General features: G+C 46.8%; 1 protein-coding gene across 1 annotated transcript; it reads left to right on the top strand.

The window, feature by feature from the left end:
• Window positions 1-8,250: 8,250 nt before the first annotated feature.
• LOC142184197 (uncharacterized) lies at window positions 8,251-9,831 on the top strand. The gene is made up of 5 exons (XM_075258952.1): window positions 8,251-8,334; window positions 8,655-8,793; window positions 8,985-9,231; window positions 9,360-9,465; window positions 9,552-9,831. Exons 1-5 carry the CDS (start codon window positions 8,268-8,270, stop codon window positions 9,761-9,763), a joined length of 771 nt encoding a protein of 256 aa, XP_075115053.1. The 5' UTR covers window positions 8,251-8,267; the 3' UTR covers window positions 9,764-9,831.
• The last annotated feature ends 4,177 nt before the right edge of the window (window positions 9,832-14,008 follow it).

Raw genomic sequence — 14,008 nt, 5'->3', positions numbered from 1 at the left:
GTCATGTAATCGTTGTGGCCATAACAGATCCTACTGGGTTTTGAAGGAACCTCATATGCACTGGTCATTAACACCAAGACCCCTTCTATTCTGATCTGGCTATGCACAAGTGTGGCTACTTATAGAAGTTGGAAGGTATGACAAGGGGTGAAAGGAGTCACCAAAAATCTATACAGCCCTCTTGATATACCTCTTTCCCCCTACGCCCAACAGCAGCACAACTGGGGTAATCCTGCCCCTATGAGCTGTTAGGACAGGTGGAATATTTAATTACCTAACAGCAATCAACCCCTATAAGAGGTCAGAGGACCAACTCCCCTTTGTGTTTTTTCTGTCCTGTGGGACAGGACAGGTGGATGGGGGAGAGGTGCTCTGGCCTCTTACAGGGGTCCCCTCTCCCCCCCCTAAGTTTTTTACCTTGCTGCGTGGTCCGGATGAGTCTCTCCCCCTGCTCCGGTCCGGGTCCCGCTGGAGCGTGTGTGCAGCGGCATCGCGGATGTCGGATACTGCAGGAGCCGGCAGGTAGGAACTTTCGTCTGCCGGCAGGGCCTGGGAACTAGTTTTTTGGTTCCCGGGTTCCACCCGAGCCAGGGACCGTTTCCGGGGAAACCACGCATGCGCAGACCGCGCGGCCAGAGTTAGAGGCCGCGGCTGTCGGATGACAGTGAAGATCAGCAGGTAAGCCACTGCTGGTGAGGTAGCCCCCCCCCTAGTGCTCGGGGAGGGGGGTGAATAACTTTGAGGATAATAGGAGGAAGTAGCTTGGACCCAGGTGGTGGGGGCGTGGCTCCGCCCCCTGTCCCTCCCCCAGCTGGCCTATTTAAACCCCCCTCCACCACAAGATGGTACCTGTCGCTCCGGTTACAGGTACTTCTGAAGCATTGCTGCCTCAGGATTCAAAGCTCAGGAGCTGGAACTGCTGGTTCGTGCTATCAAGGATGGTGGAGGGGAGAGTGGGCTGGGGCTGTAACTGTGGTCCGGATTTTTTTATATAGTGCTCCTTGGGTTCTTGTCTCTTTCCTTCCTCCCTTTAGTATGTCCTCCTCATCATCCTCGACCCTCCCTCGGAGGAAAACCACGGCAAAGAGGAGACATTTGTCTTGTGCCCAATGTAAAATCCCCCTCCCTGATGCCTGTGAATACAGGTACTGCCAGGGATGCAGAGCGCCTCCCTCTGAGGCTACCCTGATCAGAGAGATGGTCTCCTGGGTTAAGGACTTCGTGTCCCAGTCCATGAGAAAGGTGGACGAGACCATTTCCCACCTCGCCAAGAGGCCCCGGCTGGAGGCTTCGGAGCCCTCCCTCCCGCCTCTTGAGAGGCTTCATATTGGGGAGGTTGAGTCCTCTGAGGAGGACCCTGTGGAGGTGGAGAAGGAGGTGTTTCCCCTCGACAAGATGGGCAGACTTTTCAGAGTCCTCAGATCATGTGATCGGGAGGCAGGGGAAGGGCCAAGCAGGAGGGCTAAGTCCTTTAAGGCTAATACTGACCTGGTCCAGGTAATGGAAGGCGAGTGGAAGCGTCCCGAGAAAGCATTTACACCTTCCGCTAGATTCAGGGCACTCTTCCCTATGTCAGAGTCCCAGCAGGGTGCCTGGGGACCACCGCCTAAAGTTGACGTGGCAGTTGCCAAACTATCCCGCCGGACAGTCCTGCCAGCCGAGGACGGCTCAAGCCTGCAGGACCCGTTGGACCGCTGCGTAGAGGGGTCCCTGAGGCGGGCATATTCTGTCGCCTCGTCACAAGCCTCCGTGGCCATATCGGCTAATGAGGTGGTCTCTGCCCTACAGGCCGAACTATCTTCCCTTGCTAGGGACATAGACACGGGGGTCCACTGGGACGACCTCCTATCGGCTATGACTGATATTAATTTATTGGTGGACCACTTGGCTGAATCCTCCAGGTCGCAACTAAAACTCGCCTCCAAATCTATGGCCCTCACCACTGTGGCCAGGCGACCGTTGTGGGTTAAACCATGGAGGGTGGACAACGCCTCCAGACTAGGGCTTTGTACCCTGCCCTTTGAGCCAGGTAGGCTTTTTGGTAAAGCCCTGGACAAAATCATGGAGGATCTGGCGGACACTAAAACAAAAAATCTGCCGCAGCTGCCTGAAAGGAGAAGAACTGCCTTTCGGGGCCGAGGATCCTCCACCAGAGGCTTCAGGGGGCGTGGACGCTCCGCTCCCCAGGGCAGAGGTAGAAGACGCGGCACTTTCTGCGATCGTAAGACGGATCCCTGACCCATCAGTGGTCTGCCATCCTGGGAGAAATCGGGCCCGTCCATCTAGGGCCCTGACGCAAAGGTCCCAGGGTCATTGCTACATCAAGGCTCCACCGGCCGAGAGAACATCTTGCCCTTTTTAGGGCTCCAAACAACTTCATCTTTGAATACCCGTCCAGAAGGATCTCTCTCCAGGCTTCTTGGTTTCCAGAATCTTGGGCGAAGGACTCAGGTTCATCTTCGACCTAGACCGCTTCCGCCACAGGATGCGGTTTCCTTAAGGGACCTTCAGGCCAGGTATATTCGCAGGATCTCTCATAGCTCGGCCCAGGACCTTAGATCAAAGGGACGAACACCCAAATGGAAAACCTTGTCCTCAAGTTTCCACCCTCCCAGACGGCAGAAGTTCAGCCCCCCCCCTATTTCCAGGGGAGTAGTATCCACGGGTCTTCCCCCAGCCCCCTAGTAAGGCTGGGGAGCCCTTTAATGGGACAGAGGGCTTCTCTAAGCCAGGATCAAGGAAGACCCGTTAGGATTTTTTATGATTCCATCAAATCTAATCCAGTTCCGGGGATTCACCAGGGACTCTCCTACCTGGAGGCACCTTCTCTATGTCAAGAAGCTGCGAGTCCGGAATCGCTGTCCCTAGGGACTAAAAAAGCCTATCCAGTGAACCATCAGTGCCCGGCCATGATTGGCCCGGCAGACCCATCTTCGCGATGGCAGGTCCTCGGTCAGGTTTACCTAGACCCTGTTGACCACAGATGCCTCCCTGTCCAGGGGAGCTCATCTGGGGGAGACCCTGGTACAGAGCACCTGGCGTTACCTGAAGAGAACGCGCTTACCCAGCTGGCGAGAGATTACCAGAGCTCAAGTGAAGCTTCTAACGTGGACTCTACAGTTTCGGGAGTAAAGGACCAGGACGGACAGCCTGATCACAGCCGATTACGGTCATTCCGAACGGAGGATGAGAGCCCTCTCCACGTTACCAGACGCCAGGATCCTCATCTATTCGGATCTATGAATCTCCCAGCGGCCAGCGGTTCAGATTCCAGGTTACAGTCTGCGGGACTGACTCACCAGAATGCGGATCACCTTAGCCAGGTCATCCCCCGACCAGGGTGCTCTCCACTATCCTACCAAAGGAGGTGGATCTGATGGCCACCTCAAACGGCGCCGCAATAGAGGAACGTTGCTCCCCAGTTCGGGAAGACAATCCTCCGGCGCTGTATGCCCTGTCAAGACCCGGGAGGTTCAGACGGAAGTGCGTCTACCCTCATCAACTGAGGATTCGGAAGGTATTGACAAAACGCAGGCAGAACCAGAGCTTGGCAAGGAGTTCGCCATTCTGGTTAGAAAGGGCATGGTTCACCGTCCTCACTCTCATGAGACGGAGGAACACCTGGAGGCTTCCACCAGTGTAAACTCTGGTAATCCGGAACAGTCGGCCCTATCAAGGCCTGAACAGATGCAACCTCACTGCCTGGAGGGTAGCCAGCCTTTAGCTGGCGAAAGAGGATTGTCCCAGGGAGTGCTAAGAACTTTGGCGCACTCAAGAGCGAAGTCAACTAACCAGAGCTATCGGAGGGTCGCCCGAATCTTTCAGAACTGGTGTTCGAGTAACCAGCGCGACCCTGATAGGAATGCAGTCTTGGAGTTCCTACAAGACGGCCTGGAGAAGGGGCTAGCACCTGCTACCTTGAAAGTCCAAAGTCTCAGCTCTGTCCGCACTCCTGGAGACCCGGCTAGCACTAGATCCTCTGATTAAGCAATTTCTAAGAGGGGCTAGTAGACTTCGTCCTCAGGTGCAGTCTCCGGTCCCGACCTGGGACCTGGCCGCAGTTCTGCAGGGGCTCTGTGCGCCCCCCTTCGAGCCCCTATCTGAAGTGGATTTGAAGTACCTAGCATACAAGATAACTTTCCTGTTGGCAATAACCTCCACCAAGAGGATCGGTGAGCTACAAGCCCTAGCGGCTTCTGAGCCATTTATAACCTTCTTTCCAGACAGAGTGCAACTAAGGTTCGTCCCAGGATTCTTGCCAAAGGTACCCACACCTCAGAACATTAACCAGGCAATCGTCTTACCAGCGTTTTTCCCCTCTCCCACCTCTGAGTGGGAAGAAAGGATGCACAAGTTGGACTTGGTGAGAGCGTTGCAGATTTATCTTGAGCGGACTGCGTCCTTTCGGAAGTCAGAGAATTTACTGATCAATGTGTTTGGCCACACCAAGGGGACCAAAGCATCCAAACCAACTCTATCAAGATGGATTAGAGAAGCCATTATCTGCTCCCTACGTGCTCAGAACCTCCCGGTACCAGACCTTATCCGTGCCCATGCCACCCGAGCAGTGGCGACATCATGGGCCGAGAGACGTTTTCTTTCCTTGGAACAGATATGTGCAGTGGCTTCTTGGAGTTCTCAGCTAACTTTCGCCAAACATTATAGACTTGAGTGGCGAACAAGGGAGTTCACAGCATTTCGACATTCAGTATTGGCATCAGCTTGCCAGGATCACCCGCCCTAGGGTAAAGCGATACTTGCTAAATCCCCAGTTGTGCTGCTGTTGGGCGTAGGGGGAACGAAAGATTGTGAATGACAATCTGTTTTCCCTTAGCCCAAACAGCAGCACAAGGCTCCCTCCCTATGCTGTATTTGTACTATTTGTTTGTACTATGTCATATTACTCCTGTTAAATAGATGTCTAAAACTTTTTACTTGCTACTAACACAAAGGGGAGTTGGTCCTCTGACCTCTTATAGGGGTTGATTGCTGTTTGGTAATTAAATATTCCACCTGTCCTAACAGCTCATAGGGGCAGGATTACCCCAGTGTGCTGCTGTTTGGGCTAAGGGAAAACAAATTGTCATTCACAATCTTTCGTTATTGCCAATTGCAAAAATATTCAGCCTCTGGGAGGGGAGTAGTATAGAACAGATGCCCCATGATCTGATCCATTTACTGATCCCCTGTTGCCTAGCTGATTATTGTAGATTGCAATAATCAGCTAGGCCAGGGGCGTGGCTACCGTAGAGGCAGCGGAGGCGGCTGCCACAGGGCCCGGGCCATTCCTAGTTATGCCACTGAGCTAGGCAACAGGGCGATCTGATTATTGTAGATTGCAAAAATATTCACCCACCACCTCACGCCAAATTTACAAGATTTATGATGAATGAATTTGTCCTACCTGTGAATTAGGTTCTTGATAACCGACCAACTATGAGATTTTGCAATAAACTTGCAGTGGATTCCACAAGGTGAATTTTGCTCATTCAGATTTGGCACATCGAATGGGGCTATTTCATGTGGGGGTCTGTGACATTTCGTATTACAAATCCACAAAAAATCTCAGGTCTCTGCTTTTGTGGGATTTTTCAGCATGACAACAATGTAGTGTGAACATATCCTTAGGGCACTCAAATGCATCCTATGAAAGAGGCCTTAGTTTCTTTCATTTGTAACCCATCCAAATCTGTTGATGGTTAGAAGGGGTCCAATACCTTTGCAATTCACTTAATTTAAAACATGGGAAGCCCTTGAGACCCTATAGGTAGAATTAACCCTTTTTAAGACTAATACCATAATACAGAGGGCTTGTGAACGGGTGATAGTTTTTTTTTTTTTTTTTTTGGGGGGGGGAAATACTATTGCAATGTGTTAAATTTAAAACTTGGGCAACTCTTCTGACTTTATAGGCAAAATCAACTCTTTTTGGACTGATAAAATGGGCAGGTTTGAGGAGTTGAATACTTTTGCAATGCACTGAATTTGAAATGTAAGAAGCCTTTGTGACTCTATGGGCGGAATTAACCCTTTTCAGACTGATACAATGATACAGAGGGTTGCTGACCACCAGTTTACTCATCTGCACAGTACAATGGGGTCGTCGATCAAAGATATGTCATCAGCTCCTGCGTACGTCTTCCCCCCTCGGGGACTCTGTGTCATGTGCTGGATCGGTAATATGGACAAACAATACATGTTGTGCTGTAACATGTTCTTGCGCATACCTTGTGATCCTATGGAGGAATGAGAAGTATGTAAACCGACTGGATTGTATGAGGGAATGCGCCTGCTACCTGCCTGATACGTGTGCGGGCCTGTACTGTACCACCACCAATGCCTGCGTCTGTCTGCCCGCCATCATACCTGCTCAATAATTCTGTATCATGCCCCTCAGACTAATTTATTTATTGCAAGCCAGTAGTTGCCGAGCTGATTATTGTAGATTGCAAAAATATTAACCCCCCAAATGTACAAACCTGCAAGTTGTGCAGGTTTCTAATAGACTTTGTGTCAGATCCTCTCTGTTGTCGACATTTCTACTTGCTGACAGTGAATGGAAATAGTCTAAAAATACGTTACTGCATGCACTAATACATTATAACAAACTGCAGATGTATGAGGAATCACTGTATAGCGGTATTATTTGGGCACAGTATTCTCCTATAGTTCTGGCCAATGTATGGCAATGAATAGAACTAGTATTGGGGTAATATCAGACGTTCTCATGAAACCACTGTATGGCGGTATCATTTGGGCATGGTATGCTGTTGTTGTTCTGGGACTATATACTGACACAGTGTGGGCACTTCATGGCAATATTGTTCAGTAACTGCAATGAACAGAAATATTAATGAGGCACTGCCCGGTGATCTTATGCAAGCACTGTATGGTGGTATTATTTGGACATGTTATGCTAATGTTGTTCTAAGATTATATAGTAGTATTGCTTGGGAACTATATGGCGGTATTATTAGGGCACAGTATTCTGCTATTGTTTTGTGACGGTATACTTATATTATTTGAACATTGTATGGCAATATTATTCATGCATTCAATGGTGATATTATTGGGGTACTGACTGGTGATCTCATGCAGCTATATACGGTGATATTACTAGGGCACAGTATGCTGGTATTGTTATGGGGTTGTATACTGGTAATATTTTAGCACCATATGGTGATATTATGTAGGCAATAAATAATAGTATTATTGGAGCTGTGTATGAGGACCTTGTGCAGCAGTGTATGGCAGTATTATTTGGGCACTGTAAGCTGCTACTATTCTGGGATTGTGTACTTATATTGTTTGGGCACTATATTACGATATTATTATTTCATTATATTATTATTATTCCATTAGTGATATTATTGGGACACTGTGTGATCTCGTGTAGCACTATATGGCGATATTATTAGATGGTACACTGCTGTTTTCCAGAACTGTATACTGATATTGTCTGTTTAGACAACAAATAGTTGTATTACTGCGGTAAAGTTTGTGATCTCATGCAGAACTGTATGGCAGTATTATTGGGGCACAGTATGCTATTGTTGTTCTGGGACTTTATACTGATATTGTCTGGGCACTATATGGCGATAAAATGAGGGCACAGTATGCTGCTGTTGATCTGTTAGTCTGTATACTAATATTGTCTGGGCACTGTATGGCGATATTATTAGGGCACAGTATGCTGCTGTTAATCTGGGATTGTATACTGATATTGTCTGGGCACTGTATGGCGATATTAGGGCACAGTATGCTGCTGTTGATCTGGGACTGTATTCTGATATTGTCAGTACTACATGGTGATATTATTTGTTTACTGATATTTCAGCACAGTATGACAGATGTTTTGCTCATATCCTGCATTACCTTTGATGCAAGATAGATCCACATGAACTGCATTGCTGACTCTATGGAGGGAGCAGACTGAAGCTGTGCAGACATTGTATCTGTTCCAGGGCTGCCACATATAGCGTTATCATGTCTTAGGAATTCTTTTTTGTTACCACCCCACCACCACCACCTTCCTATCCCCCTCCCCGCTGCATTTACTTAAAAGGTGCAAGCACAGTAGGTGCTGACAACACAGGTGAAGAGTTTGGGGGGGGGGGTTGCATGCTCTGTAAGGTGATCATCCAGGTGAGGGGTGGGGCCAAGCATCACGCCGCCTCTGATTGGCTGTCCTTTTATCCAGGTAAATATAAAACCAGCTCAGTGCAGCTGCAGGTAGAATTGTCTGTGATCTCAGTACCACAAGGACAATGGCCGTGTCCAGCCTGCAGTATACCATGGGAATCTCCAGTGGCTTCAAAGTCTACATCCTAGAAGGTGGGTGGTGCTCTCATTCAGTCTAATATTTGGCTTACTATTATATTGTTTATCCTATGAATTTTTAGGGTGGTCTACCCCAATTTTAACAATGATTTGTTGAAAAAGTTGCATTGTGAAAAGTTGCAGTACGGTCCAATCTAGGTGGCCATCAATAGACCTTCTACAGATGGGTTGACTTATCTTTATGTATTGGCTCCTTCATTTGCCCATAAAACTGAGGACCTCACATGTCATATTGTGGAGGTCCTCACTAATCTCTTGGGGGTCTTCAGCAATCTCACTTACCAGCATCACTAATCTTCACTATTTCATTGCAGGGCAGCACAGCGCACGCAACATGGACCGGTACCGTCCATTAACCAACCATGGAATACCCATCTACCCCATCAAGCGCAAACTGAGCCCAGATCCTCCACAACCTCAGAAGAGGTTTTGTTCTTCCAGTCACCAGAATCGGTAAGCATTGTTCTACCATGTATATACAACATACCCAACCAAAAATTTGCAGACCCTTCCTCCACTGTCCTATACGGAGACCTGTAGAACATAACACTGTCCCTAAAACTTCTTCGCCAACTGTAACTTCCACGTTGTCATATGAAAATGTATGTAAACCCACCCATTAAGACTTTATTATCTTCTAACAGGGATAAGTCTTCACCCGTGAATGTGAAGTGTGCAGCCAGACAACCTACCGCAGCAGTACCCACCAGTCCTAAAGTCCTTGCTGCCCATGTGAACCTGAAAAATGTTCTCAGAAGGTTGATACCTGAACAGAGGCTCTTGGAAAAGGAGGATACACCACACACTGAAGAAGAACAACCTCTAGCTTTGATCAAAAGGTTGGAGAAGCCAAGTGAACAACCTATGGTGACCTCAGCCATGCTGCAACAGGTGGGTAATGTCCTCATGGCTGACCATGAATGAGTAGCAGAAGCTTTGTTGTCGTCTTTAGGTCTACCTGTATGGTCTCTTGGCCAGAGTCGACCTTGCCATGCCTAATATGACTGTCCTTCTTTCAGATGAGACCTTCTGTAATCACCTGCATATCTAGACCTAAAGCATGTTCACCTCCAGCTACAGAGAACAAGACCACAGCAAGGTCTCTCCAGGAGTCACAAACCCAACGTAAGTTCTTGGACCTTCATTTCTAATCACTGCCTCATATGACTATTAGAATTTGACCTAAAAAAATGATCTTCATCTATCTGTAGGATCACCTAGAACCTGCTCTCCTGAAGTAGAAGAACATTTCCAAAGAAGTCTCAAATCCTGCACCACCCAACCAAGTGCCCGCTCCCCTCCATCTCATTCCTCCTACAGTTCAGTAGAAGACCACTTCTCCAAAGCCCTGGGCTCCAGATGGCTCTTAATTCGAGCAGCAGCAGACTCTCCATCTTCTCAAGAAAACCCAACCAGGCATTAGCACTGACTAATGGACCTTTATTGGACCTTCCACACTCATGTGTGACCACTGCCCAAGGACTGGAGATCATAGACTCTTTGTTTCTACTTTGTAATATATATTTATTGATATTTGGTCGAAAAAGGAATTTTGAAGAATTTTGGGGGTGCAGGTTATCACTGGAGGGGCGATGGGTTTGGGGTCGCTGTTTACCTTTTACATGTTTATGTTGGATCACTGTGTACAAATGAAATGATTGTAATAAAAGTGATTTGTTTAATGATGGACTCGGTTCTCTAAACTTCCAAAAATGGAACCTCTGGTGGGGCCAAGATCTGAATCTATGGCCATGGAAAGATGGGTTCTTGGAGTAGTCCCTCTGGTGGCCGTCAGGGTACGTCCAGTTGACCATACGGCCATGCCAGTAATACAGTGTAACCCATATAATTCACGTAACAAGATCAGAAGGGTGTTCCCATGAAGAACACCTATCCCCTCTGCTCAGGAGATTGGGTATATGTCTGATTGCTGGTGGGTCCCATTGCTGAGCCCCCCACAATCATGAGAAACTACATTTTTATTGATGGGAGGGCAACGTAGTACCTTGCAAAAGTATTCAACCCCCCTATAAATAGTCAATAGATTTCTCTTACCCAGATCTTTCCATTCCATTTTAAGGGGTTGAATACTTTTGCAAGTCACTTTTTTTTAGAATTAGTAACCTCTCTAGTCCTTGACTCTCTAAATGGGTTTTCCACTATTGCTGTGTAATCCTTATACAAGGGATGTAGGAGAAATGATGTCTCATTACTGCTGGGGTGCCCATTGACCACAACATTGGGGATCCCCAAGTCCCCTGTGTGAATGGGGTAGTAATGCACATGGGTGACCATTGCCCCATTCACTTCTATGGGACTGATGAAGCTTGGCTATCTCTGTCAGTCTCATATAAGTTCATGACCTAATAGCTCCATTCATATAAGGACTCGGTGCCCCCCCCCCCCTTCTGATTGATGGGGGTCCCTGCAGTAATGAGACATATTTCCCTATGCCCTGAGTATAGAGAATAAGTGTCAATGGAGGGAAAACTCCTTTGTGGAAACAATATAGACTTTGAATTCTCTAACAAGTGTCTTGTAAAAGTATTCAACCCCCTAAACTGAAAAGATGGCAGACAAGAGCACCCTGGCTAAGTCAAATCTGTAATTCAGATACGTCCATGAACTATTTTTAGGGGGTTGAATACTTTTGCAATGTACTGAATTACATTTTTGTAAAACTCGGGGGCCCATATGTAAGAAGCGAAGCTTTGTTATGTCAAAGCTTGATAATATAATACGATAGTTGGTGATTTAATTCCTCACCATCTTCAGGATCTCTGCTGGTTGTCAGCGACTAAATCATCCTCTGCAAGGGAAACACAATGGCAGAACAATTCTTGTGCTGATGATTTGTCACTATGTATCAGTGTAGATAGAATATATGCATGTCTAGAGACTGGATACAACTGTACCGAACCCTCAGCTGTGAGAAGTACAGGTTTTCAGTCCCTAGATGTCCCCCCATCCACTGACAACAAGCAGTGATTGTAAACGTCATGAAATTGAGAGACACGTGTATGAGAAAGCTCAGAGTGCAAAAGTATAGGCACCCTGAAGCTTTATACTGTATCTAATGGAGAACTGGTGGCCCCTATAGAGGACGCCGGGGCCCAGGATCACGCCTCTTATAATGAACAGGTTGTAACTTGACACAAATCCTCAGACCCAGGTGTGCGGCGAGTGATTCACTGCGCTATAGACGGCGGCACCATGATTCATCTGACCCCAAGACAGGCGGCCCCTCCACTGTGTGTATATATAATATATACATATCTATAGAGGTGACACAATTACCCACTATTCATCATATTATACTATTTTGTATATAATGATAATAGATCAGTTTAGATACAACAAACTGTATCAGACGTGATAGGCTCAGATACACCAGTTTAGCAAACAATATTGCACACACAGGCTTAGATACACATTATCATACATGATGTCCTTACATATACAAGCGGACAGTATCTCATATGATGAGATTAGATACTCAGCTCAGCAGACAGTATCACACATGGAAAGATTAGATACAGCAACTCAGTACACAGTATCACACACCTAATAGGATTATATAAACAGCTCAGAAAAAGGTATCACACATGATAAGATTAGATACATCAACTCAGAAGAAAGTATCACATCACACATAGGATTATATACACTGATAAGCAGGCAGTATCACACATGGTAGGATTAGATACAGTAGACATGATAGACTTAGATAACACAGCTCAGTAGAAGGTATCACACATGATAGGCTTACATATACAAGCAGGCAAGCAGTAGCACCCGTAATAAGCTTAGATACACCAGCTCAAAGGTATCACCCATGATAGGCTTAGCATTATAGCTCAGCAGACAATATCACACATAATAGGATTAGATACAATTTATATCACACATGATATGTTTAGATACACTGCTTATATAATACATTATAGGATTAGATACACAACTCATATCACACATGATAGGTTTAGATACACAGCTCATATCACACATGATAGGCTTAGATACATAGCTCATATCACACAGATATCTAGAGAGATACTCCTCTGCTCCTCTGCTCCATGAATGACATTAGAGTAATATTCCAGCAATATTCTGGATATGGGATTAGTAGGGTCCGACCCCGGGGATCGTTACTGATCACAATAATGTGGCACCACATGGAGTAGCCGCTCACACATATACTGCCACCCAATTCATTCGCTATAGGACTGCCTGAGATACAAGTACAGTGCTTGGCTATAGCCTGAGATACAAGCAGAGGGCTTGGCTACAGCGTATCTCCAGCTGTCCTACAGAAGTGGACAGCCACATGCAGCAACCATCCGCTCCAATCATACAGGCCCACCAGACACCCCATTCTCATGATGGGTCGGATCTGACAGTATGGATAGGGGTAACTTTAATAGGAAAGGAGTGCGTCTAAAGTCTAGAGCCAAAGGTCCGCCATCTTGAAGCACATCCTTCATCTTCTTGACTTTTGACCCAGTGATGTGACCTCTCAGATGCTTAGTAATTTTTTGAGACTCCATCCTAGATTTCCGTACATACATAACATAAGCGCTATATCCTTGAGGATGTTTCCATAAATCGGTCAGACATGAGAGCGCTCCTTGGATTTCAAGAGGGGTAATTAAGAGCTATGGCTAATAAGAAGCTGGGAGATGTGTAATAGTCCTCAGCCGTCCACCCCACCTTCTAGACAAGTCCTCGCAGCTTCTCGACATGTCACAGGAGCATTCCTCCCCACATGCCAAGCAGCCACAGCTGTCCCTTTAAGGTGTTACCTTCTTCAGACAACAATCCTCAGGCTATGAGTTGTGAAGCTACAATCCACTCAGGAATACGATCCCTGGATCAACCGGTCCGACCGGTCTCCTGGAAGGAAATCCAAGACTGCAGGCTATATGTGAAGAATGCCTGTGTGTGTCATTCTATAGAAAAAAAGCAATTTGCCCCTCGGGGTATCTAAAAAGAACAATAGGTTTGTCTAAGGCCCTACATCAAACACTCCGGAATCCAGGGAAGACAAAGAGCCATCTTGTATCATGTAGAAAAGACTGATCAATGTGTATGGGTGGCTGAGGGCCAAAAACAGGGGTGATGGAGGAGATGGGACGAGGGGGAGGGGGGAAATTATCTTGTTGTGCTGTCTGGTGGGGGGGCTCAAAGAATTGTAGAAGATCCAGATATGAAGATCATTAATAGGATATGCAAAGTCTGACCATACAAGATTGGAGACTCTTGCCTAGAGGTGAATGGTCACATAGTCATCTTATTAGGAACCACCATGGGGTCTGATCACACCACAGAGTAAGAACATTAACCAAAATTCACTGCATCTGCCTCATGGCCATAGTAAATACAATCCTCCATGTCCATGCTTCCCCTAAACACTACAGATATGGCAGAATAATCTGTAAGGGAGCATTCACACTACCGTCATTGTCTGACATCTAGTGTCCACTGCTAGTGTCTGTTCAAAATCTGGCACGGACATTAGGAGCGGAGACTAGCTGTGTCTGTGACATTTTTCATTCATTTAAATAGCGATCGGGTGCGTTCTTTTACAGTCCATGTCTTTTCAAGCGGACAGGAAAACACGACATGTAGGTTTTTTCTGTTCGCTTGAAAAGTCGGACATCTTTACAAA

The sequence above is a fragment of the Leptodactylus fuscus genome, chromosome 11, assembly GCF_031893055.1.
Source record: "Leptodactylus fuscus isolate aLepFus1 chromosome 11, aLepFus1.hap2, whole genome shotgun sequence".
In the NCBI taxonomy this organism is placed as follows: domain Eukaryota; kingdom Metazoa; phylum Chordata; class Amphibia; order Anura; family Leptodactylidae; genus Leptodactylus; species Leptodactylus fuscus.
Note: the sequence above shows the minus strand (reverse complement) of the source record. Positions and strands in the feature narration are given on the sequence as shown.